This window comes from Polyodon spathula, chromosome 25 (assembly GCF_017654505.1).
Source record: "Polyodon spathula isolate WHYD16114869_AA chromosome 25, ASM1765450v1, whole genome shotgun sequence".
NCBI lineage: Eukaryota > Metazoa > Chordata > Actinopteri > Acipenseriformes > Polyodontidae > Polyodon > Polyodon spathula.
Genome location: NC_054558.1, coordinates 18174565 through 18201833, shown reverse-complemented (window position 1 = coordinate 18201833; position 27269 = coordinate 18174565). Strand labels below are relative to the sequence as shown.

The window sequence follows — 27269 nt, the reverse complement described above, 5'->3', positions numbered from 1 at the left end:
AATCCTTCCACTTTGTGCACCCTGTGCTGATGAGTTATCAGCTCTTAATTCTCTTTTCATGCAACGCTCAGTGTACTTTTGATCCTTTGCATATCTGGAGAAAAAAATGTGAATCTCCAAACTACAGAATAAGTATTTATTTAATAATCTACTAGATTGTTACAGAAGACAGGTTCATATAAAAAAAAAAAAAAATTATAAACTTGCACACTGCAAGTGAAAGAAAGGAGTATACACTTTATAAATTCTTCATCACAATATTCTATATGGGGGAGGGGGGTCATTTAACTGCCCTGTGTATATGTTCTCAGTACAAACAATCAATTGCCATGACTTTTACAAGCCAACTTAGCACTTGTTACAACAGCACTACGCTGCTGACAAGCAGGCCTGCCTTACACTCTGTGCCCACGTGCTGAGAAGTGCAGTTACTGAGTGCTTGTCAGGAAGCTGAAGAAGTTTGGATGTCATGTTCCGATGAACTGTTTGCAAGAAGGGGTTTGCTTCTACAAGAAAAATAAAAAACAAATGATAAAGTGAAATTATAAGGGACTTATAATTATAAATTATAAATTTCTTTTATCAGCCACTGTTCTCAATTAAATTAATGGTATGAACATTTTCTTACTTGGTAAGTGATATACTGGAAAAAGAAATCAAGTTAGAAGCTGTCAGAAAGGGTTCTTTACCATAGTGCTGTGCATCATCTGACCATTGTGGACTCTGCTCTGGATAATCTGCTGGGATGCTCAACTGGAGTGGAGGTACGCTGGGAAGATTTTTATCATCTTAAAAAAAAAATATATATATAAAAATCATAAGATCTCAATTTCTGTGATATTCCTATAGCTTGTTTGTTTATTTACAAAATTACATACAGTGCCTATAGAAAGTCTACACCCCCTTTGAACTTTTTTCACATTTTGTTGTGTCAGTGCCTCAGATTTTCATGCATTTAAATGAGGATTTTTTTCCCCACTTATCTAGACACCATACTCCACACTGTTAAGGGGGAAAAAAGATTTTACTGATTAAAAAGTATATATTAAATACAAAACTGAAAGATCATAATTGGATAAGTCTCCACCCCCCTGAATTCATACTTGGTGGAAGCACCTTTGGCAGCAATTACAGCTGTGAGTCTGTTGGGATAGGTCTCTACCAACTTTGCACACCTAGATTTGGCAATATTTGACCACTCTTCTTTACAAAACTGTTCAAGCTCTGTCAAGTTCCTTGGGGAGCGTTGATGGACAGCAATCTTCAAGTCATGCCACAAATTTTGGATTGGATTTAGGTCGGGGCTCTGACTGGACCACTCAAGGACATTTACCTTTTTGTTCCTTCTTGCCACCCTAACATACAGGCCAGATTTGTGGAGTACTTGGGATATTGTTGTCACATGCACACTTTGACCAGTCTTGGCCGTAAAAGTCTGTAGCTCTTGCAAAGTTGCAATTGGCCTCTTGGTAGCCTTCCTGATCAGTCTCCTTCTTGCTCGGTCATCCAGTTTGGAGGGACAGCCTGATCTAGGCAGGGTCTTGGTGGTGCCATACACCTTCCACGTCTTAATAATCGTCTTCACCGTGCTCCAAGGCCTTTTGATATATTTTTATGCCCATCCCCTGATCTGTGCCTTTCAAAAACTTTGTCCCAGAGTTCACTTGAAAACACCTTGGTGCTCATAATTGAGTCTTTGCTTTGAAATGCACTACCCAGCAGAGGGAACCTACAGGAACTGCTGAATTTATCCTGAAATCACGTGAGTCACTACACTAACACAGGTAGAGGTCACTTAACTTGGTGTGTGATTCTGAAGGCAATTGGTTACACAAGCTAATTTAGGATTGCTATTACAAGCGGGGTGTACACTTATCCAACCAAGCTATGTCATTATGACATTAGCTTACTGTATCTGTATTGCTAATGGCAAAAACATTAAGCTATTAACCCTCAAAACATAACTAGGCAAGAATAAACTAATCAACAGGTGCCAATCTCTTATTTAAAAAGCTGCAAGCAAAGTCAACATACAAGTGGTGCCTACAAAAGAAAGAAAACTAAAAATATTTTTACTGTATACGCATTAAAATTTTGATCTTAATGACGGCCTAATTTACAATAGGAACGTAACATCAAAAGTTACAATCTGACGCTCACCTAATTTACAAATGAGATGAACAGTTCCGTTGTTACTGCAGTGGGAAGGGTCGAGATTGACGAGGAATTTCGGATTTAACCGCGCCACTTCCCCTTGCAGGATATTTGGGATTGTCTGCCTTTCGTCGTCTTCATGTTTCCGTTTCCGAGCAGAGATTATTGGGCCCCTGTGATACAGACAGTCCATTCAGCTTGACTCTGTTGAAATTCTTTTAAAACGTTCATTTAAGATAGCATATTTTTTTTACCCATGTTGCTCTCTATATTCATCTCCAAGTACTGTAAAAGCATCCAGGTTCTAAAGCAAATCAATAGCCATTAGAAATGTTCTGTATTGTAAACCAAATCAAAAGCAGCCAGGGGGGGTAGACACATACGAGGCTCCTTGTGGCAACAACAGCTTTGTTCAAATGAAAGGGTTCACTTTTCTTTTACGCTGTAGAATGCAACACATGCACTTCAAACAAAAATAGGTTAACAAGATACTATTGTAACAGTAGGCACTATTGGGTTGTAATAAAAATAAAATATTTGGCTGAAGGATCGCTAAAAATAAACAAAAAGACCTAATTTATCAGTAATCAAACAGTAACATTTACACGATTGGAGGTCCGTGAATAGCGGTCATGGCAGGTGCAAAGGTGCGGTAGAGGGAATGGTTGAAGACAGGAGAGCGCATATTTGTCAGGACGGCATCCAGCAGGGGCTGGCACAGGTACTGCTGCTTCGTACTGGGAACTGGCGGGGGAGGAGGTGTTGGCTGCAACACAAAACATTTGCAAAGGAAGTAAATGCCAAATGTGTCGACAATTTCAACAAACACCTAGTAATAAATAAATAAACACCATTTTAAAGCGCCACGAACTCACCACTGCCATATCATTCTTCAGCTTTTCAAGAGCAATTTCACACTTCTGTAGAGTTTTCAATGGACAGCTGTAAGAGAAGTCATGAATGTTAAAATGACTGGAACATTTTTAATTTACATTTTAGAATCTTTACATGCTAGATCTTTAAAAGAAAATCCCAATGACACTTTCTTTCACCATCTGGTTGCAGAATTTGGAATTTGCTCATTATTTCAACAGAATTATTTAGTTGTTGGATCTTTACAACAGAAATGAGCGCAAGTATAATAATAAAAAAATAATATGAGTGCTTTTCATGACTGCCCATATGTAACAGGTTTTATTAAAGCTAATCTTGTAGCCTTGTCTAGCCTAAAATCTCTACAGCCTCATGCTGCCAAGCACAGTCTTATTTCAAGACCATCACATGCCTCTCCCAGATCTTACCGCTTTGAAGGGTCAGTCAGAATATCCAACAGACTTTTCATCTTACTGAGGTCTTTCTTCCTGTCTGTCAACAAGATCAAAGAACAAAACACACAACTAAACTGATGAATGAAAGAAAGAATACACCAGATCCCATTTTCTAATTCAATAAGGCAATGACATCTTCTAAACTATAAAATAATTTAAAAACAAGCATGCTGAAAGCTTCTTGTTGGTTTCTATTTTAAAGTTAAACAATTATATGACTAGTGAAATGGGTCTTTGCTGTCAAAGGAATTCCACATCCTCTCTTTGGCTTGGTAGAAAATCTGTGCTTTTAACTGAACTATATCCCACTGAAATATTTTCTGTGTAATAAGTTTCCTGTTGCAACTAGTAGGGGTGGCAACTACTAATACAGCTATTTAAAAAGGGACATAAAGAATTTATTCATTCAAAAAACTGTCAAGAGTGTTTGAATACAACATGCGGGCTGTTGTGCTATAGCTATGTGTACGCATGCATGCCATTTAAATGCTAAAGCTGCATTCCTACCAGTGCCTAGAAACATGTGGCCAAATAGCATTATGATCTACAGCAGGGGTCTTCAACCCTAGTCCTGGAGAGCTACTGGGGCTGCAGGTTTTCATTTCAACCAATCTCTGAGTTACTTAACAGAACCAATTATTGGCTTAATTAGTTAAGATTACCAAGTGTTCCAGATCTTTAGCCACTGATGATGTAAAGACATCTATAAAACCTGCTGGACAGGAGCTCTCCAAGACCAGGGTTGGAAACCCCTGATCTACAGGGATCAAAACACTGCAAAAAGAGGAGTGGAGATGATCTATGTTGTGAAATTCTACAATACAATAATACAGATCTGAGGATCACAAGACGACAAGTAAATACTGAACTTGAAGAAATCCTGTATACAACACTAATGACACACACAAGCTCAATCTGTAAATGCAAACAGAATGCGGTAGCTTCACTTACCTTCGTTTTTATCAATCTTGTTAATCATCCTCCTTAGAGGTTCAATGTACTTTGATAACTGTTTGAGTTTCTCCAGGTACTGCTGTTCCTCTGTTTGTGATGAGCTGGCAGGACTCATAACTGAACCGGGGTTACCTGGAAAATAACACACACAAAGAGACACAAAATCACATGCAATATTTAAGCCATAACACCCATACACCAGGCACTACCAGCATTCACTATGGGTCATTTAATTGCAGGGTAACATTTTCTTCAGAGAAACTAGTGCCATGTTCATAAAAAGGTAGCACATGTGTGTTTTGGTTTGAGTTTTGAACACTGGAATTAAGTGTAGTGTTCCAAGCACGAGATAACGTCAGTATACAGGATAAGATGTACTGAAATTTTGACAAACACTTCACTGTGATTGGTTGATTTATAATAAGTCATATTGGTTGCTTATAGCAACCAGGTACCAGGAGTGTTGAGTGGTCCTGGCGAGGGCACGCTGAAGTTCTGTGGTGTGCGTGCGGTGGCCGGGCTTTGGGAGGGCTGTGGGGAGGGACTGGGAAGAAAACCCCCTGGAGATGGAGCCGGTCCGGAGCTGAAACAGAAACAGCCCACCAGTGTCTGAGAAGCGCTCCAATACGAGTCTAGGTGTTCCATTAAAGACAAAAAACAACCCTTTGATTTGATATTAGCAATTTTAATTTTAAAAGGTAATTGTCTTGATTTGGCAACTCATAACAATGACATATCCATTTGACAGCGTATTGAAAGAAAGTGAACGAAACTGTGCACCTCCTAGGGTTGTCCAGATTCCTGTAAAGACTTAAAACAAAAAGGAAGAACTGCATTCTTTGGGTTTAAGCTTAGCAATCACAAGTGAAACTATTTCTTTGTTTTAAATACTAAATTTGCGGCGTCATTTACCTGACGGAGTTGGGCTGGGAGGTCGGAGGCTGAGGTGAAGGCTGTGGCTGTGAGGGAGGGGGCATCGACTGGGGCGTCGATACCTGCTGTACCGGAGAGGGGGATGACATCATGGTGATACTGCTTTGACTGACCTGAGAACACAAACCAATCAAATAAATACAGAGCGGATTGGAAAGAAGTGGAAGTGGGTCCAATGAAAATCAGCAACAAGAAATTAAGTAATTTTTTTTTTTTTTGTTATAGACTAAGGAATCCACAGAATTAACACTTTTGTCAGTGTTAAATTATGACGGTGCAGAATCAACACTGTTTATAACGCACTGATCCCCCTACAGATGTACATGTACAATTTTAGACATTTGCTAGATAAGGATGTGCAATGTTCTTTATTAAGGAACAAAAGGAGAAGGAGTTTATATTAAAAATAGAAAATTATTTAGCACATGGCGCAAGCATTTTAGAAAGCAAAAAAAAACTAAATATTTTAACTGAACTTCAGTACTGGCCATATTTACCACTCTCTAAAAGAGGTCTAGAATAATCTAGAAAAAAATAACTGTACACAACAGGCTAGTTAACCAGTCCCGGTCTTGGGTATGCCCCGATACATCTGTGGCAATTTGGTTACTTTTTGAGCAATCAGTGCAACACAAAACAAATTACACAAAATGGCAATGATTTCATTACCAGAAATTACAGACAAAACACTTGTCATTTGTACTCAAGCATCATTCCAAAGCCACATACCAAACCTATGATGTTAATGCCACTAAATGGACCTACTGTGAGTCTGAGAAGGAAAAAATAACACACACACACACACACACACACACAACCCCTTGGCATTTACTAAAGAAGCAGGATTCAGAAATGCGTCAACTTTAGCATGCAGCTGAAAACATCCAGTTCCAGTAACTGATGAAACAGTTTTTCCATCTCTTTTCTATCCCAAACCATTGTCTTTTAAACAAACAGCTGTAATGAACCTTCAGGCATTACCTTAGATATACTATCTTATTTGTTAAAATGCAAACATTACTAACTAACAAAACCAGTACTAGCAGGTGCCTCACCCTCCACATTATTGACATTTGCAGTACTTAGTCATTTCAAACCTTTAAAATGCATTATGCAATCTTCATACTGTAAAGTGGAAGACACAGCCATGCTAATAGTAAATGGTTTTATACAATCTCATTTGGTTTTAACCCAGGCATTTCATATGCACGACATCTGTTCGCCAAAACAAATAGCTACTGCTAGGATCAAGGGCTTCATACGCAGAAGAGCTTGACAAGCTGGGATGCCTTTAATAGAAATAAATGTAGAAATAAAAGACACTACACACCAAACCACATTTTCCCGTGATATAAAAGAAACATGCGCTTCGGACCAATCAAGTGCGAGGTACTAATGATATTTAAAATTGTGAAAGCTACTTACAGTGGCATCCGTGTTCTATTTGCCAATGACCAGCAGATTCGCTGCAATTATCTTTTTGTCGCTGTGCGCAATACACGATGGAAATACCTGTGGCATTTGCTGTCCTCCCAAAGGAGCGGAGTTTTGAGACACTGCAGAGGCTGCGGCCGCGCGGGGTAACCGTGGTTGTATTTGCATCCCACCTCGAAGCATATTAGGGGACATCATCTTGGAGGACAGAGGGACAACAGACATGTAATAGCAAAACAAGAAACGCAGTGCATTGCAGGAATGGAAGGAAGCACATGCATGCATAGATATCCTACATGACAAACAGAGTGCAATATGGAGGTCTGAAGATCTTGAAATTTAGGTCGGTGTTGAAATGAAATTAAAAAGGGCTAGGAAAATATTTAAACGACCAGTGGGTTACAGTTACGATGGCAGGTATACCAACTAAAAAGGTGCTATTTTTAAATAAATGGAATGCTTATCCTAATTGGTTTTACATTCCTGATAATTTATACAGTTCACTACTTATTTTACAACATTTCTCAGCTAATAGTATGCTTAACTATTTTGAGGTATGAATAGATTTGAAAACATTTTATGAGAATAGTTGTTTTTTTAATTAGCAATTGTTTTTATATCACACCAGCTGGGTTATATTTGTGGTCTAAATTTGGTGTTACGTGTGAGGGGGTGTGATCTTGCACAATGAATGTTTACTGATGTACAGCACAAATTATAAAATGATAGGACAAGGTTCTAAAAGTATGCATGTGCTTTTAGTTTGTTAAGAAAAAAAGCACAAAATAAAAGCAACACCCAGAACAGAGAAAAGAACTAATAAGGAAACAAAGACTGAAAGTCAAACTCTGTGTCTCTATTAGTTTATAAAAGCAATACAAATGCAGTGATGTCTAGCAAAATATACTTTAACACAGAGGCAAGCATGCAATAGCAGCCACAAGAAAAGAAAAAAAAAAAAAAAAACGCATACAACATTCTCATGAAGCATAGGTGCATGGCATGAAGCATGGTGGGAAAAGTACAATGGCTCTCAATCCAGCCATAGTAAAAGGACTTGTCAAAACGCAGAGCGACTCCACTTCATGGTCTCCAGATGGGAAGTTATCATTCACAAAGCACTGCATGGTTAGCTTTGTGCCCCGGCCCCACATATAGCCACAATTCGTTAGAACTACTGTTACAGAAAGTCTGCAGCAGGAACTGCATTGATTGTTCAGCAGTTTCTATATGTGCCTTTCCAACCTGGACTACAAAACCCAATTAAAATCGGTATAACGGATCTTGATACCAAATTAAAAACAGACCCAGATGGTAGAACAGAATGTGACAACTCTTTATATTCAAACCCAATAAGCTGCAGCTACAGAGAGGGTTACAGATTAACCAAGTGAGGCTCACAGCAGCAACGGTGCACATTACTTGGTAAATATTGCTTCAGCAATCTATCAGAGTAACTGTTCAAACCCATCTGACAAGCTTTCATCTCAAACAAAATGAGACACGCTACAGCAAATTCTAACTAGGTCCTGAGGTGCACAGCTGTGTGCTCATAAGATACCAAAAGCTGCCAATTCAATTAACGCTAGATTTTTCTATTGCCCAGGCCATAGATAGAGATTTTGTATTCACTATATTGGAATGTAAAAATTAGGGAATAATTCACCCCCACCCCCCCCACCAACACAAAAAAATGAAATCCATGGATCACCTTGAACAGATAGTTCATTTGCAACACCAATACAAATGAATTTGCACCTGTTTTTTTTTTTTTTTTTTTTTTTTTATTATTTCCACTTACACCTGAAGAGTCTTTTGAGGTTTTGAAAGCTTGTTTTTGTATATCACAGTTAATCTAAAAAAATAAAAAATAAAGACAGTATAACCTCTTCCAATATATTATAATTTGATAAAAAAAAAAAAAAAAAGTAAAATAATGAATTACCAGTGATCAAGTGATTTCCAACCTCTCTCCACTTTCGCCACGTAACTTTCACGCCTGCTTCAAACCCATTTTTGCTTAAAGCAATTCAAGATTGCTATAGGGTTTTAGGGAACATACCATATGAAATTAACACTTTCGTTAAGGTCTTCAACACACATAACACAGTGCTCATATAACCCTGCAAATATGAAATCAGTACCACAAATAGAAACAGAGACACGAAGCAACGACAAAGCAGCAGAAACATTACTGTCGCAGAAAGATACAATAACCACGATCGAATCTGACCACGAGAATCATAGCATACAGTAGTGTACTGAGCATGAAGCCAATATCATCCGGAAAACAAAAAGCCACAGGAGCACAATATGGCAGCCACCTTAGATCATAGGTCAACATTAATATTTTGCCTGAGGAATTACCATAACATTGAAATTATTAACAGTTGAAATTGGGGCAGTGGACTGACAAGATTATACAAGCCCCCGTCACGGGCATCTGTTCTTGATCTCTGACAGACAGTGGGGTCAGAATCTGACATTCATATATAAATCATTGGCGAAAATTTACACCCGATAAATCAGCAAGCTATTTTAAACCACATATCAGAATGTAAACCATAATATAAAACAGGAGTTTTAACAGCCAGAAAGGAATAACACACTGTCATTCATAAAAAGAGGTCCTTACATTAGTGGCAATTACATGGTTGTAATTGCTGACAATTGTGTGCAGTCTTCCTTTCACCTCAATGTACTAGCAGCACCATCATAGAGTCCAGGAAAGTGGATTTCGGTGACCACTCAAATTTTAAGACAGCATTCGATAACGTAAATTCAAGTAACATATTTCAACTTCAAATGCACTGACAACCCAATTGTATTTTCCACAGAAAACCGGATTATCACTTCCAGCATCAATGCAAGAGTGCTTGTACCACAAACATAATAGCAGCAAGTTTCTGTGCTTCACAATGTTAAGTCTAGGTGTTTTTTTTTTTTTTAATCTTGCCATTTATCACTATTACAATACATACAAAAGCCACCAGTTACCCCACTACCATGCCAATTAGAAGCATGCATTCACTGCAGACCAGCACCAATCACACCTTCCTCTGTGAGCCAGCCTTACCTGTCCAGGAGCTCCTCCTGCTGCTAGCTGTGCCTGTGCAACTTGCTGGGCTTGGTGTTGAGCCTGTTGCTGAGCTGCCTGTTGTGCTTGCTGCTGCTGCTGCTGCTGCTGCTGCTGAACCATTTGTGCACGAGCCTGTAACTGTCCAGAACAGTGTAGAATTACTGATTTGATGTATAATTATATTATAGTGTATTGTAGTGGTCATGAAAAAATGGGACCTCAATCAGCACTTCCCTCAAGCAGAGTCGGCCGCACACATTGTTCCATGATTTCAGAATTATTTATACTTTGGTTTGTCAGAGAGGGCTAAGCTTAGACCACCAAACTCACATCACTTATAACCTAAGCAATACTGAAACCAAAGCTTCTAGGTATTTTTTAAAAAAAAAAAAAAAAACTTGAAGACTAACGGGCCACATACAAAAAGCTTTTTTGAACAAAGATATGAAATTACGATAAACACTTCTTACTGTTCTTGAGCTGGTTCTAGTAAACATAAATGTCTCATTTTTGTCACAAGCAGGGATATGTGTGACATATGTATTGCAACAAGTAACATATTTTCATTCAAGTTACTTTTAGTTTCTGTTAAATTACGGGACAGTCGGACAGCCGGCCAGCAGGCAGGCATGCACCCTAATTGATTTATTTTTTAAAAAGCAAACAATGACAAGAGTTAGCAACTGCAGTAGCTAGTTAAAGCCCAACACTGCTACAGCTTTTACTAAACTTTTTTTGCTGCTTATTCTCTAGGCTTAATCCGATAAAATTGCCCAGTTTTACCTGCATGGCTTTTAACTGCTGCTGCTGCTGCTGCGTGAGACCCCCAGTTTGGCCTGGCTGTCCTTGTATCTGCCCTGCTAGGGACTGAGGTTGGGGCACCATGGTTTGCTGCTGGGACTGTGGTGGCAGCTGAGCTTGCTGGGGCTGGGGGGCTTGTTGCTGCTGTGCCATTTGCTGCATCTGCTGCTGTATGGACTGAGGCTGCTGCTGCTGCTGCTGAGGCTGTTGCATTGGCTGCTGGACCTGCTGCTGTTGCATTGCTTGCGCCTGCGCCTGCTGCTGTTGCTGGAGCTGCTGCAATTGTGCAAGTTGCTGCAGTTGCTGATGCTGTTGCTGCAATCTTGGAGGAAGCATCTAAAAAGAAATTGAAGAATGCCGAAGTTTTTTTTGTATATTTATTTATTTTTATAAAAGAGCTGAAGCAAGAGGTGATGCCTCCGCCCTCCAGCACTACCGTTCTATACCTTTTGCAGAAACTAATATTTCAAAAGGATGAGTTGCACAAATTGAGAATACTGTTTTATATGAAAAAGGTCCCAAACTGTATTTATAGAGGACCAACAGTAGTCATAAGCAAAATATTGCATGAAATATTTTGTATCTTTAAATCCTGTCTGATCACAGCGGCCCTAACACACCAATTCTTAATACTCTAAATACTGTACCTTATAGTGGAAATGGGATAAGATTGCTAGAAACAGATGGAGTGAGACTAATTTCCTGAATATATTTGTTGGTCTAGATCAAGCTTATTGTAACCTTGGCAACTGGTGAAAGAGATCAGTACATTAAAACAGAGAATAAATTTAAAATCTAAATCTAGGAGATGGTGCAAAGCAATCTGCTAACTACGTATTTGGCTTCAACTATTAATCAACACACTTCAAGCTAAAGCAAAGCTGCACAGCTAGTGGCTAAAGCAGAATATATGCAACTTCTTAGAAAAACTAATATCTGATGGAGTGTAAAACTTGTCCGGGGTCATCCGGACTTAGCCCGACAAACTAGTGTTCACATTATTGAAGTGCCAATGTGATCGAGAACTTTGATTGAAAAAAAACTTGACAAAACAGAATAAAATAATGGCTGGAGACCGAAGCAAAGAATACAGACGAGTGCTTGTGCTGTCATGGAAGGCAGTGCTAAAGACTGAACACAACTGGTGCATTTGCAGGCATGAACAACCCATGGCTCACAGAACCACATATGGTACACAGACTTGAAGAGTTGGCCCAATTAGCCATTATAGTAGCGTACACTGCAGCACCAACAACAAGCTTGGCAGAGACTTTGCAAAATAAAATCTCAAGCATTCATTACCTGTTGTTGTTGGTTTTGTTGTTGTTGCTGCTGCTGCTGTTGCTGCTGCATCTGCTGCAGCTTGAGTATGTGTTGCTGCTGGATTTGCTGCTGCTGCGCTTGAAACTGTTGCTGTTGCATGGCAGACTGTTGCTGCGCTTGAAACTGCTGTTGCTGCTGCTGCTGTTGCAAGGCTGCCTGCTGCTGCTGAAACTGCTGCTGATGCTGTTGCTGTTGAGCTAACTGCTGCATCTGGAGCTGATCTACAATGGAAAAGGACGAGGCTGAATGTAACAGTATTGTATGTATTATTGTATCTGTACACAGCTAATATCTACTGTAAATAAAGACTGTGCTTGTTGACTAATCTTATACAGCACTTTTACCTGCATTTCCATTAAATTCAAAAAGCATAATTTCAAAGAGCTAGAAGGAAGTGTGTGAATAAGCTAGAGAACCAAGTCAGTACCTCTACAATTGCTTAATGGGCTCTATCCACCAAGAGGGCTTTGTTTTTTTTCTAATTGAAAAGTATGGTATCTCTTACAGTATGTCTGCAGTTTCTTGCCACTTACTTTGCTGTGCAGCGTTAGCAACACCTTGCAAGCCATGAGGTGGCATCCCTGATGCCCCTGGCTGCGCCTGCCCAGACAGCATCTGTTGGCTTATCTGTCCGAGCCCAGTCATCCCGACTCCTTGAGGCCGCACCATTCCCATGCCAGCCGCCCCACTGGAAGGACCCCCTGTGAGGTTCTGTAATGCGTTCATGGGGTCTGGGATAATAAGATGGTAAAATAATTTGTTTTACAAGGGTGATCAGACCAAATATATTCCAGCTTGGACACCATAACTAATAACCATCCAAGCTTATATTTATTAACTTAAATATATTTATTATTAAGTATTTTGAGCTCATCTTGCCCTTTATATTACCACACTGTTAGATCTCCAAAAATGCAATATAAAAAAGGTTTACTTACCACCTTGGCCTTGGGCCTTCTTATCTGAAAAAGAAAGGTGCAGTGTCTCAACTGGAATATAACAGGTACAATACGTCATTCTTTTAAAAATAAAAATAAAAAAAAAGTTTCCATTGCAAAGCGAAAAACTAAGCCCAGCATATTGCATTTTAAACAGTACTTACGAATGTCTCTGAAGTGAATAATTAGTCTTGCCACCAAGGACAGATATTCCTCCTGTTTCAAAGTAAAACAAAAACGCATATTAGAAAACATTATTGGCAATGTTTGTTTTTTGTATATGAAAATATGAATATTGTATATGAAAAAAGAACTGTATTTATGATCTAGTAGATTGACAGTTATACAATAATCCAAAGACTTTCAACAACCTCCAGTTTATGTCACATGGTCTTCTGACTCACACCACGACTGATGCAATTTCTGTGCAATAAAATATTCGGCTATCATTTTCATTGGTAAAGAAGCAATAGAAAGGATACAGCAAATGTGGCAACTAATGCATTAGAGGAATGAAAAAAAAAACATAGGGAAACACATAAGTTTAACTCAGACACTCCTGTGTTACCTGTACACTTTGGCTAATCAAGCTGGTATTACAACTTGAAGTTGGTGAAACTGCCATGCAGTGTTTCTTATTTCCATCCCTGCAGAGTACTCACCCTTGATTTTGCTTTCATGAATACGTGGTTTTCCATGTCATTGCTAGACTTATTGTGAGCAGTGCCTGCTTTACGCATAGCCTCTTCACTGAAATAAAAACACATCAGAAAACAAAGTTAAATCAAACTTAAATTACAGCAATTGCAGTCCTTTACGTGCCTTTAATATTACAGTAGCTTACGACAGACTCAAATATCCAATCTGTTATACATTCTGTATATCTCTAAAATCGTTTTATACTGTAACTGCTTGAATCGTATTATTATTCAGCTATGATTTATTTGGGAGCGGTCAATTTTTAAAACGAAATGTTATGCAACTATTTCAATAGATTTGCAACCTGCCAAAGCTAATATGCTTTTACAAAAATCTCAAACTAATTGAAAGTTCGCAATCCACCACTTTACTCAAGTCAGTGTAAAATCCAGCCTGTACAGAAAGATGAAACTACTAAATTGGGAATTTAAAATGTAAAGGGCAGAAGTGCTCATAGCTTAGGAATTCAATAAAACACAACTATAAAACATAACCCGGCTAAAGAATGTAATCTCTTACTGGGTATTTTACCACCTCCCTACTTCCAAAAACTGTAATACATGAAATTACTGTTTAATACACGTGATTCGACAAACAACCAGTAATTAACTTAAACAGATGACCTTAGCTATTCAACTCCATCCATTTTAGTATAATCACTATGAATCACAGCATTGTCACCATGGCAGACATTTCAAACGCCATCATCGCCGGTCTTAGTGATTAACTGGTACAGTAGTATCTCCGGTGTACGACAGTAGAACAAACACGACTTCTTCCTAGTATCTACCGCTTTATTCCAAGCAGCAGGTACACGTTTTACAAGTGAAGTTCATTCAAGTTCAAGGTTTCAACACACAAATCAACCGTGCTTTGTGCTTCTCGTTCATTACGAGTTTGTAACCAGTTCGTTGCACTTCTGCACGTGTCTGTATCAGTTCATATTTATTAAAAATGTCAAACATGATCGCAGTCGACTTTACAGTGACGAAGAGAGCACTGCGGTATCGCAATAAATTATGCTTAAAGAGGGACAGTGCGAGCGAGGGACCGCAAGTCATCATCTAAACCACCCCTGCTTTTCGCCTGTGAGGCTACAAGCAACACCGAGGCTGCTATCATGGCCTTTTGAATGCGCCAGTTCCCGGCTGGTATTTCAGTCGCTTCCGTGTCTAGACTCCCAGCTACCAGCGTTTCGAACATTGCCTATAGTATACAACAACCCACGGCAACTTACATCTGTCCTACCACTTTCTGTCGGAAAGCGAGACTCCTCCAGTCGCTCTCTGCTCCAGGATCCATCACTGCGTTGCTGTTTGTTAGGAGAAAGTAAACTGCGAAATAAGACGCAAAGCATTGTGGGATTGCAATGTTAACCTGGTTGCCCGGAGCCCAGATTTGGAAAACAGAACAAAAGTAAGGAAGCCTAACCCTAAACTGTACCTCATCAACGAAAAATGGAGAGTCATTCAGTTCAACGCATCCCGTGCTGTTATATACCACATCAAACAACGATAGTGTAATGTTAAATCACCTGTTTGTTTGTTTTTACTTTCCAAGCAGATAAGGTATCTATATATACATTTAACAGAACTGTAAGTATCCACCAGTAAAACCGCACTAATGTCTTTTTAAACTGGTATGCTAGTAATTTCAAAGATATTCAAAAGATTTTGCTGAATTATGCCAAAATGACACATTTGAGCATTAAACTGCAGTGCAAATAGTTGCCTCTGTCGCTGTTTTTGTTCAATATCGTTTTAAGAAAGATTATGCATTGCATTTGTGAAATTTAACAACAAGCTGACATTCAACCCCACTCCACATATACAGACAGAGTACATGGTGTTGTTATTAATTCGATAACTTGGGGATAGTTCTGCTACGTGACCTTTCACGACTCAGGAACCATTCAATAGATAGAATTCTCAATGTGTGTTAACCTGATTTTCTTAGAGCTCCCTGCTATAGAACAATAGTTTATAGAAATACAAATACGCTATAGCAATGCCACAGATAAATAAAATAATAAACAAATAATAATAATAATAATAATAATAATAATAATAATATACATTCATCTTATTAACGCTGTTTTGTTAGAGTAATCAGGGTGACACTGGGCTAGTTAGTGATTTATAAATAACTGCTATAAAAGCAACGTGAAAAGACGTATCCTAGAACGTGTCATGATGCAGGACCTGACGTACATGTGAAAGTGGTTTGTGTGTTGAACGCAAGATAAGCGACTGGACGGTCCAGACCCAAGAAGGTTAAAAAAAAAAAAAGGAAAGTGAAACAAGGTTGTCTGTTTCTAAACAAATGTTCTGCTTGTTCGTTTAAAAATCGTGCGAATTCCCTCGCCGTTGACGTAAACCTCGCCTTGATGGTGATTGTTTACACGCATCACGTGACGAGTTCTGCGGTTTCATCTAGTCTTTTGTGGTTTGGTTGAAGCAGGGCAGTGAAACACTTACAAAAACAGAAGACCTACTGAAAAGATTCAGTAAAGAGCAAGGTAGAAGAACTCGTTTTACAATTTTTATATCTCTTTATATCTCGCCTGTTATGGAAAAAAAAAGCAAATGACCAAACTGCAAATTCAATCGTATATTGTTATAAAAACAGACCTTCATTTCAAAGTTTTTTTTGTTCGGTGTTGGTAATTGTTCTGTATGCATGTATGTTAAGTTTGTTTAATTGCTGGTTACATTTCTAAAATAACTGAAGACGCTGCAAGTGCATTCAAGTACTTCTGGTTTTGTAAGTTAGTAATTGGCGATATAGACCTGCAATGTAAGAGTGTTTTGCAGAACCAGGAAATCAACCTGGATCACACCCCTCGTTTATTACCACAGATAAGTGGTTGACTTCACTTGTTATCTGGATAATTCTCCCAGTATAGTTGGTTTTACAAATCTTTGTTAAATTAAAAGAGTCATCTTAAAATATATTTATACAGTATAAAACACTGCATCATTCATACAGGATATAAAGTATATTTGAAATGTATAGTGCAAAGGTGGAACACGTAATTTAATAGGTGCGTATGTACCAGCACGTTAGAGAGGTCTAGGTTAATACATATTTCTAGAAAGAAAAAAAACTTTAACTGAACAACAATAACAATGAAACTGGAAGAGAAAATGTTTTAGAAAGAGGATGTGACCTTCTTTCCATCTTAGATGATGATCATCTTATTAACTCTGCTTGGGATGCATGTTTCTAATGAGAGATATAGTGAAGTGGGCTGTATGTTTTTATGTTAACTCTTTTAAGTGTTTACTATAGTAAGAGCATTGCTAAGTGTAATAAAGGAAAGTGGAAGCATTGGTAAGTATTGTAAAGCATATTAACGAACATGGCAAAATATGATAAACTATATTAAATGCATAGTAGAACCGTGGTAAAAGTGCAAAAGTACCATGGTAAACTTTTATAAGGGCACATATATCTGCAGAAGTACAGCTTATTCAGTTGTGATGAGACTTGGTAAGGACATTCTTTAACAGCTATGGAGTATGACTGGAGGGTTATAAAGTATGGAGGTGTCTATATTACAGTGGGTGCAGTTCATGGTGATTTACTTACTCGTGACAGTGACAGCCCTGATTTTGTGTTTGCAGCCATGGCAGGCGATGTATGCCACTGACAACCTTCTTTTCTTTTTGGGCTTTAGGACGCTGATTAATTTGTCTTGCTACTTGTACTGTCTCCCCTGACAGGTGGTTGAACGGCGGCCTGGTGTTGGGTTGATGTGAATTGGTGGGCGATGGCAGAGGACCGGGAGCTGAACCAGGTCTGCAAGGCCCCAGGGCCGCAGTCGCCCCCCCGGTGCAGCAGTCAGACATACTGCAGCAGTGTGTACTCTCAGAGCCTGCTGGACGGACTTGTGGCCCTACGAAACAGCGGAACCCTCTTTGACGTCAAGCTGGTGGTGGAGGGGAAAACCATTGAAGCACACCGCGTTCTTCTCGCAGCATCATGTGACTACTTCCGGTAATTCAGATGTTTTTAGACTTCCTTGCACATGTTTGTGTTTTTTTTTAATGGGGACCTCTCATCTGAATTTGATTAAACATTGCATGGACATTTGTTATTTTGATATATTGTGATTGATTTATTTATTATTTTTTTAAGAGTACTGATGGCTGGTGGCCTGTTGTAATGCTGGCTGAAACCTGTAATGTGTTTTGTTTATCCATGGCAGGGAGGCTAGTTATATTACTGAAATGCCTGGTGCAAGGAAGTCCTGCTGCAACATTTCCATTAATAGTCTTCCTCTGCTCAGTTTCATTGACAATGTGGGGGGGGAAAAACATTTGTGCGCCAACCTTGACCTACGTTGTGATTTCAGGAAGAGAATGTATGCAGAAGTACTAAAAAAAACTTGATTATAAAATTACACATTTCAAACCACACAAGTAAAAGTAAACTTTTCTGAAACACAGAGGAGTTTCATTTTCTTTTCTTTTTTTTTTTTTTTTAAGTTTTTAAAACTGGTGCTTAAAGGGATAACAACTTCTCAGTGTCCTGGTTCATTTAAGACTTGTCCAGAACAGTACCATCTTGTGAGCTGAACAAACCCGTCCTAGCTGAAACGCGTGATGTGTTGCTGACACGTTGCTCGCTCTGTTCCTCTGCAGGGGGATGTTTGCGGGCGGCCTGCGGGAGATGCAGGAGAAGGAGGTTCAGGTGCATGGCGTCTCGTACACGGCTATGTGTAAACTCCTGGACTTCATTTACACCGCCGAACTGGAACTAAACTTGGAGAACTTGCAGGAAATCCTGGCTGCTGCCTGCCTGCTTCAGGTAAGACTCATAAGTACCAAAGACTCTTAAAGGACAGCAGCAGGCCTGGACAGCAGATTTTGATTATCATTACATGAGAGTAGATATTAAACTTCATGCTGACGGCTCTTGCCAAGATAAGCACCAACTAAGATGTAGCTTCACAGTAAACTAATGTGATCCATCTGCATCTCCATCCATTTGTGTTTCTTTCCATCTGCTGATGGATATCCTTCTGTCTGGTGTTGATGGCTGAAGTGTAATGCTGGCTCCAGCGATCAGATTATTTTGCCTCCCCAGTAATGTAGCATTTGGTAAAAAATGATCTTTCCATTAATTTTGAATTCCTGTGTTAGGAGTCCTGTAGTGTGTGCAGATATGTAAAGTGGTCTAAAGAAATGCCTTCCTGCAATTCATGCAATCCAGTGGCGTTTCACATGTGCTTTACACATTCATCAGGTTTCTTCCTCCCTGCATCGGATTGTCTCAGTTTGACTCTTGACTTCCTTCCCCATTTTGTTCTCTTTTTGCTCTGTTGCCATTTCCTGCTTATTTACAAAAGTATCGAAGTCTTCTGCAGTGGTTCACACTCTAAACCAGACTTTACTGTGAAGACATTTACACGTACGGGACATGCTTTACATGATTATCTCAATCTTCCCAGTTCGGACATCTGTGAAGAAACCTTTGAATTTGTGATTGTGTTATAAATTAGTCTAAAGTAATGAATGGCCTTTCAAATAAAATATAGAATGGTGTTGCTCTGCTTCTACTATAGACATTTATTATAACAATACAGGTTTCCTAGAGGGACCATACAACCGGGAGACATTTATATTGCACAGTCACAACCATTTAATATATGTCTAAACATAGGTGTGACTAATTAAGCTCACAGTAAAGCCTGAAAATGCTATGGAATGGGATTCTATCTGATTTCCTGCAAACAGGTTTGTACAAGTGTCTATGACGGGACTGTGGTCTTGTTCTCTATGCGAGCTGTAGATCCAGGATGTGATTGGTTTCTGCTGCGAATTCCTTATCTCCTGGGTGGATGATGACAACATTCTGGAGGTTTACAAACTGGCTGACCTGTTTGGGCTGAGTCAGCTAAGCGCCAAAGCTGACGCCTATATCTTGAAGAACTTTCTGGCTTTCTCCCGGACTCCCACCTACCGCCAGCTCCCCTTGGATAAGGTCTACTCCCTGCTCACCAACAACCAGCTGGAGGTTGGCTGTGAGAACGAGGTCTACGAGGCTGCACTGCACTACCACTACACGCCCGAGCAGGTGGAGACTGATCAGGTGTCCCTGCAGGTAGGGGGCTTTTTATTACACTCAACTCCTGCGCTATACACCATGCCACCAGGTGGGAGAATGTTACTGTGCTGGCAATGTTAGGAATATAACAATGCACGCACATGCTGCACATTCAGTAGAACTTACATCTGAGCAAACTCAAACGTAGGAATAGGTGACAGGTCCAGATTTGACTTCTGTTCCCCAGGACTCCCTGAAGTTGCTGGAGACGGTGCGGTTCTGCCTGATGGAGAAGCATGTGCTGCAGCGGCTCCATGACAAGCTCAACGGCTGCCCAATGAAGGACAGACTGGCGGCGGCTCTCCAGTATCACGAGAAGGAAGCTCTACAGCCGATGCTCCAGAGCCCGCAAACGCAGCTTCGCTCCGAGTTCCGCTGCATCGTGGGCTTCGGAGGCATGTGTTCCTCCCGCTCGGAGACCCTCAGCAACGAGGCCAAGTTCCTGAACCCCCTCACAGGCAAGTGGAGGAGCCTTACCGCAGCGCAGGCTCCCCGCATGTCCAACCAGGGAATCGCCGTCATCAACAACTTTGTCTATCTCATTGGGGGCGATAACAATACCAGGGGCTTTCGAGCTGAGTCCAGGTGCTGGAGGTAAGTTAGGCCACGTTTCCGTCTGAACCATGAAACTAAACCCCACCTCGTCCCATATCTAACTTCCACTCGGCATGCAGTGTATAATCTGAAACCAATACCAGTTTTTGTAAAATACCCCTTTATAAATTCCTTCACCTGTCTTCAGTGTTTCCCTTACGGTAAAATGATTTCAGTTTTGTTGTTTTTTTTAGTAAGAAATACTTTCAAAATGCTGGTCTTGGCCCTAATTTGCAGTTGTTACGACGTGAGTTCTCGGGGACAGCGACTCTCATTGTGTTGCCTGCTTTGTGAGCAGGTATGACCCGCGTCACGACCGCTGGTTCCAGATCCAGTCCATGCAGCAGCAGCACGCTGACCATTGTGTGTGTGCCCTAGGGGGGTACCTGTACACTATAGGGGGCCGGGACTATCACAATGAGCTCAAAGTGGTGGAGCGCTATGACCCGCAAACCAATACCTGGGAATTTGTGGACCCTCTGAAACAGGAGGTAAGGGACAGTTTTTAACCTGTAATTCCCAGTGATGTACTGCCGCAAAAACAATGCTTTCTAACCTAATGTGCCATCTGCAAAGGTGTAATAGATTAGGCCTTAAAAAGGCACAAATATGTGCAGAATTTTGTTAAGTTTGCCCCAAATATCTAGCAAAACAGTTTTAATTGCGGTGTGTATAATTGTTAGTGACTATGTAAAATATTCATGTTGTCTGTTAATCATTTTGTTATGTGCACAAAAAGCACTGCAATTTAAAAGCAGGTTGGAACAAAAAACAGGGCTGTTGCGGCCCAGAGCTGCGTGGTCCTCCGACGTTGTAGCTCTGAAGGTAGCTACGTGCTTCTCCGACACTGTAGCTCTGAAGGTAGCTGCGTGCTTCTCCGACACTGTAGCTCTGAAGGTAGCTGCGTGCTTCTCCGACGCTGTAGCTCTGAAGGTAGCTGCGTGCTTCTCCGACGCTGTAGCTCTGAAGGTAGCTGCGTGCTTCTCCGACGCTGTAGCTCTGAAGGTAGCTGCGTGCTTCTCCGACGCTGTAGCTCTGAAGGTAGCTGCGTGCTTCTCTGACGCTGTAGCTCTGAAGGTAGCTGCGTGGTCCTCCGACGAAGTAGCTCTGAAGGTAGCTGTGTAGCAGGCATGCAGCATGAAAAGAAGTGGACAGCTGGCGGTTTCGGAGGACGCATATGTGCTCCTCTTTGTCTCTCCCGAGTCAGCGCGGGGTTTGCAGTGGTGTGCCAGACTTAAAATTGGGCATTTCTAATTGGAGAGAAAATGGGTTAAAAAAAACTGCCGATTCCAAATGGGGGAAAAAATAAAAATAAGAACTGTAAAGCCATAAATACTTTAAGATTACGATTAACAAGCTAATATACTTTACAGTATATTAGCTTGTTAATTGTAATCTTATTTCCTGTTTTGTCTGATTACATTTTAACCGTGTTTATTTCTGGTTTCTGTAAAAGTCCTCTAGAGGGAGTGATGTTACAAGTATAGGTTAACACAATTGTTCTTGTTAGATTTAAATTGAATGTCTCGGTCAGTAAAAGAAGTTTAAAGTCTATGGTAATCTCAAAGATCTGTCATACAGTGAAATGTCAAAACAAATAGAAATGTGAAAAGTGTAAGTTAACCCTGTAACCTGAATGTTTACAAAAAAAAATAAAAAATAGTTGAGGATATTTGTTTGGTTACTTAAATCATGTTTGCAATAATAAACTATTTTTCAAGTTTGATATTCATGTATATTCCCGACCACTATTGTAAAAAAAAAAAAAAAGTATTGTCTTGTAAAGTATTTTGTATTTTTGTTACATTCTTGCATATACGAGCTGTTTCCTTAACAGCGCTTCAGTAACATGTCCTCTTCGTACCAGGTGTATGCTCATGCTGGGGCAGTGCTTGATGGGAAGATATACATTACCTGTGGCCGGAGAGGACCCTTCTACTTGAACGAGACACACTGCTACGACCCAGAGACGAACCAATGGGAGAGCAGGGCTGCTAGTCCCATTGGGCGAGCCTGGCACGGTATGGCGGGGCTCAACGGCAGGGCGTACGTCATCGGGGGCAGCAACGACAACCTGGGCTACCGCAAAGACGTGTTGAAGGTAAAACCATTCAAAGATTGTTTTTATTATAGGACTTTCATGGTTTATCTTGTGGAACTAGATAGGCACATTTAAAAACCATTGTTAACCAGTTCTATAATATTCATGTCAACGAGTTACGTTTGAATGTACTGATAAAAGCACTAGCCAAATTATTTTACATTTGACTTTATATCAAGTGTTTAGTGTTATGTTTTGAGTGCAGGCTCCTGCTCCCAATTTTTTATACATTTAGGAGCAGGCTGGTGCCGGGTGGCATTTGCATAAAACTTGCATGTTTGTTTTTTATTTTGTGTTTCTTCTTTTTCCTACAGTTTAGGAAAATTGACTTCACATAAGGAAAAAAAAACAGTTAATATTTTAAAGCTGTTCTCTATTTCTGTTTTTAGGTAGCATGCTACAACCCTGCTAATGATGAATGGACAACAGTGAGTCCGTTGCCTTCTGGGCACGGAGAGCCTGGCATCGCTGTGCTGGATCACCGCATCTTCGTGCTGGGCGGGCGCTCCCACAACCGCAGCAGTCGCACAGATTACGTCCACGTTTATGATGCCGAGGTAGAGCGCTGGGTGAGCGGGACCTCCTTCGATGATGACATCTCCGGACTCGCTGCCTGCGTCCTGGTGCTCCCCCGCTCCGTTGTCATGGATACGGAAAACCAGACCTCGGATTGGCGTTCCTTGTTTTTGTATAACCGTACCATTGATGATGTCATGAGCCTCACCGACGGGGATGAATCTGATCTTTCCAGTGAGGATTAATTTTTCTAGGTTTTTTTTTTTTTTTAAATAGAAAATTCAGTAGGTGACTCAACCCCAACCCCCAATATTAACACAGCATAAAAGCTCTTAAGTTTATATCAACATTGCAAAACCATGAATGAAACATTCATGTAAAATCACAGCCATTTCAAACTGTCTGGTCAGATGCTGTCTCTAGTGAAATTTGAATGTGCACTGAAAAGTAAATTTACGGTTTGCCATTTTATGAAGGCAAAAATTGGCCTTACTGGGGACAATAATCAAAATAATCTTATAATCTTAAATAATCAATAATCTTATTTTCACTTTGATTCAGGTAAAGATAATGTATCCTGTTGACATCACACTACAAATTCACTTCCTGTGCAGTAAGTATTATGATCACCGACAGAATTATAGACTTTGAGGCTTAGGTGGAGTTACTACACAGGAAATGAATGTGTAGCGTACTGGCTTGATAAGTGAGCTTCACGCCGTTTCAAAGTGGAAAAAAAAGTCTGAAAACTTTAGCTCGAGTGGCTAGTCAGAATGTTATTCCAATGAGAAGCAGCAAATGGATTGCAAGGCCTTGGTTATTACCCCTTCAAGTTAGAAATATCGTATTCTGTATTAGAACAGCTTTCACAACAGCTGTTATGTCACAGTGCTTAGTTTTGCTAAATTATGTTGGTCAAAAAAACATGATGAATTGTTACTTTGGATGACTATTAATCCTGCAATGCACATACCCAGAGTGGTATCTGTTCAAACTCTTCAACACACACACAGAACACACAGATGGGAATGTGCCCCCAGTGCCTTAAAAGGGGTTTACTGAATACAACCTGTTCAACAATGCCATTTGTGATTTTACTGTACCTCTGTCTTTCTTTCCATGGAGTATTTCTCCAGGACACCCTTGAAATGAGATGTTTGTTTCATAGTGTTTTTTTTGTTTGTTTGTTTGTTTTTTTCTGGTACAACATGCCTGATATATAATCTGGTTAATTTAATCAACCTTATGTTGTAATTAAAAAGTGCATTCCTTTTTGCTGTTCAACCAGTGCATAACCTAGAGCTGTGTAGACTCTTTACGCTATTTACAATGAAGGTATACGAGCACGATCCCCGTGTCTACCTGTAAGGATATCCTGAGAAATGCTCATCCTCTTGAGATGAAACTGTGTGAGGATGTTCCTTAGCACGAGTCCTCAAGGGTATTGGAGTTTAGGTAATGTTGACCTACTGTTTGCATAACTGTTGCGGTATATCTTGGAACCCGTGAAACTATGCATGGACATCTTACAAAGTTATTCCACATGTTGTAAAGGTGGGCCACAGTTACTGACTTGAGTCAGCTGATTGGCTTATCTGATAAAGGCTACACTTTGTCGCTTGTATGATTTTGTTCTGAGACTCTGTTGGTAGATTGCGGTGTCCTACTTTTGATGGTACTGATGCCTCTCATGTGTTGCTTAGATACCCTTGGTAGAGGCTATTGTTGAAAAAGTTATTTTTAATATGTGTATAGAGGGACACTATTTGAATGCTTATGTTGACAAACATTTTTATATAGATACAGTTTCATATGTACAGTGCTCCATTGATATTTCACCATTTGATAATAATTGACCTTCATTAATTCACTGGGTTTTTTTGTTTGTTTGTTTTGGTTTTTTTGGGGGTTTTTTTAATGTGCAAGTCAGATAGTGAAATTGGAGCACTGTATTTTAGGTATTGTTAGACAACATTTGCATGACATGGAGTGGCCTTGCAGCAATGGTATTATTGCCAAGTATGTTTATCATTGAACGCAATCTACCTTGTATTAATCTGCAGTGCAAATGTGCCAATTAATCACTGTTCACATTAGTTAATTGCATTTATTAAGGGTAAGCTTGAACTGAATAACTATAATGTATATATTACATTTATTTTTACAAAAAAAAACTTAGTAGTTAATGAGGAAAATGTTTTTTGTAATAAAGGTGGAGTTGAATTAGTTAGCTCTTTGTTACCTTATCAAGAATGCTTTGCATTGTGAAACAAATTGAAGCTCTCAGTGCAAAATACTCCAGTCCTACTTTTAAAAATGAATTCCAATCCCATGCCTGCCGCTTAATCCACACGTTCACAATACTTTTGATTTGATGAGATTCTTGCACTGTCAGCATCAATTGATATAAAATATATAAAAAAATAACCAATATTACTGAGTGCTGTTATCTCTTGTGTTTCAAGTGTGTTATGCATAAAATATTAATTATTTCACATTATAGTATGCCTTTTAGATTCTTCATAGTAAACTGTTGGTTTGTTTGTCCATTCCTTGTGTTGCTGTGCTGACATGTACTGTATCATTCATATGGACCTTAAAGGTGTAGGGTTGGTAAAATATTTTGTACGTATTTAAGAGGGTTAATAAATATTGTAATATGTAACCCAGATGAGTGTAAACTACTGCCCATTATACAAACCCCATAATGGATCTCTTTTTCCCATGTAACAACTTTTTAAATATTCAACAGCCAGTAACTGTCACTTTCATTAGTTTTCTCATAGTTCACAAAACTAAAAAAAGATGTGAAAAGGAGGATGTAACAGATCTGAAAATGTATGGTACCATATGCAGCTATGGCCAAAAGTTTTGTATCACCTGGAATTTTAAGATTGAGACATCATTTAAAAAACAAAACAAAAACTATATGAACATAGTTTAGATCTTTCATTCAAAATCATGTAATCAAATAATCTACAAAATGATGTCGCAGAAGTCATAGTAATAGTCAGTACTTCTTGTTAGATTTCAAAATGTCACTTTTTTCAATTGTCACTTTTTCCTTAAGTATATGAAAAACTACAAATATGTAATTTTAATATGTTAACGTAACATTATTCAGCAGATTTGATTCGACTTTATGAAGGAAAATTAGTTAATTCCATAGGGTGATGCAAAACTTTTGGCCTAAGCTGTATGTCTTTTTAATACAATTAATCTAACAGAAAGCTACCAGATGTGTTTGCAAGTTGCAATTACTCCAAAGGGGTACTTTATTGTATAAACAGAAAAGGAGACTTGCACATCACAGATCGCATAAAGAAAAGAACTACTAGTTGTATTCAGAGATAGATGCAGATTACTGGTCTTGAAAGACTGCAGTCACACTGTATAAAGTATGAAGCTAATGTCTAATCTTTTTTTTATTATTTATCAGCTGATTTAAACATGCACACACAATGATTACAGAATAGTACAAAAATAAATAAATACAAGACAGGATAAAATAATATGCAAAATAAAATTTAAAGCAAACAAACTTAAATAAATCTTTAGAAATTTTTATAGGGTACTCCTGATAGGTTTTACCATCTTATTCAAATTATGCATTATTAAGGTAAAATACATTTCCATGTAGTGTATGCTTTTGCTAGCTCTTCTCCATCAGCTGTTCATCAATTAATGAGCTCTGGTTATTTATATAATGTTCAAAGGCAAGAGGAGTGTCTTCTACTTTGCTTTCGAGAAATTAGTTGCACTGCTAGTCTGTGCCAGTATGGCCAAACATTTTGCATCACCTAGAATTTTAAGATGGAGACATCATTTACTATGTGAACATAATATAGATCTTTCATTTAAGATCATGTAATCAAGAAACTAGAAAATTATATTGCAAAAGTCTACTGGAAGCCATAATAGTGGTACAGTATTTCATGTCGAAATGTGGCTTTTTTTTTATTGGTTATCGTTTATGGAAAACTACAAAGCAGTGTGTCCTTAAATATTAAGGTAACATAGAAAAAACTTGCTAATTATATAGAACAATGCAAAACTTTTGGCCATAGCTGTGTTCATGTGGGGAAACAGGCAGGCTTTACTGGTTCAGCACGGGCGGGTGCAAATCAATTAGGATTCACTCACACTCTCACTGTGTCCTTTTGAACACCAGGCAGGAGTCCAGCAGCTTTTCCGCTTTGGTATCTCAAGCCTCTATCTTACAGCTACAGTGTGAAATTCGGGTTTTTATGCTCCTTTTGAATTCATCACAGCTGTTGATCACATAGGCTTGCTGTACTGAAACA

At 39.3% G+C, this 27269-nt stretch overlaps 2 protein-coding genes across 7 annotated transcripts; one reads left to right on the top strand and one right to left on the bottom strand.

Moving 5' to 3' along the window:
- Nucleotides 1-122: 122 nt before the first annotated feature.
- Nucleotides 123-14989, bottom strand: LOC121299976 (mediator of RNA polymerase II transcription subunit 15-like). Of its 6 annotated transcripts, none has more exons than XM_041228270.1 (18): nucleotides 14881-14988; nucleotides 13607-13694; nucleotides 13109-13160; nucleotides 12945-12995; nucleotides 12540-12737; nucleotides 11986-12227; nucleotides 10666-11019; nucleotides 9880-10020; nucleotides 6882-7001; nucleotides 5349-5482; nucleotides 4892-5019; nucleotides 4434-4568; nucleotides 3456-3519; nucleotides 3030-3096; nucleotides 2760-2920; nucleotides 2161-2327; nucleotides 690-788; nucleotides 123-506 (listed from the first exon to the last, which is right to left on the bottom strand). In XM_041228270.1, the coding sequence occupies exons 1-18, from the start codon at nucleotides 14943-14945 to the stop codon at nucleotides 370-372; spliced, it is 2403 nt and encodes an 800-aa protein (XP_041084204.1). In that variant the 5' UTR covers nucleotides 14946-14988; the 3' UTR covers nucleotides 123-369. The 6 variants fall into 6 exon arrangements, with proteins under 6 accessions (XP_041084204.1, XP_041084205.1, XP_041084206.1 ...); XM_041228271.1 differs by having other exon boundaries at nucleotides 9880-10014; XM_041228272.1 differs by having other exon boundaries at nucleotides 12945-12968.
- An 899-nt stretch (nucleotides 14990-15888) lies between these two features.
- On the top strand, nucleotides 15889-25859 carry LOC121300007 (kelch-like protein 22). The gene is made up of 8 exons (XM_041228333.1): nucleotides 15889-16161; nucleotides 17369-17642; nucleotides 18290-18455; nucleotides 19440-19751; nucleotides 19942-20348; nucleotides 20647-20839; nucleotides 22216-22449; nucleotides 22839-25859. Exons 2-8 carry the CDS (start codon nucleotides 17416-17418, stop codon nucleotides 23208-23210), a joined length of 1911 nt encoding a protein of 636 aa, XP_041084267.1. The 5' UTR covers nucleotides 15889-16161; nucleotides 17369-17415; the 3' UTR covers nucleotides 23211-25859.
- Nucleotides 25860-27269: the final 1410 nt, after the last annotated feature.

Excerpts from the sequence above, each read along its gene's own strand:
- LOC121299976 (XM_041228270.1), bottom strand. The coding sequence starts at position 14,945 with ATGGATCCTGGAGCAGAGAGCGACTGGAGGAGTCTCGCTTTCCGACAG. Across the intron at positions 11,020-11,985 it reads AACAAAACCAACAACAACAG|ATGCTTCCTCCAAGATTGCA; the intron begins GTAATGAATGCT and ends ATTTCTTTTTAG. Across the intron at positions 507-689 it reads AGATGATGCACAGCACTATG|AAGCAAACCCCTTCTTGCAA; the intron begins GTAAAGAACCCT and ends TTTTTCTTGTAG.
- LOC121300007 (XM_041228333.1), top strand. The coding sequence starts at position 17,416 with ATGGCAGAGGACCGGGAGCTGAACCAGGTCTGCAAGGCCCCAGGGCCG. Across the intron at positions 18,456-19,439 it reads CTGCTGCCTGCCTGCTTCAG|ATCCAGGATGTGATTGGTTT; the intron begins GTAAGACTCATA and ends TGCGAGCTGTAG. Across the intron at positions 20,840-22,215 it reads TGGACCCTCTGAAACAGGAG|GTGTATGCTCATGCTGGGGC; the intron begins GTAAGGGACAGT and ends TCTTCGTACCAG.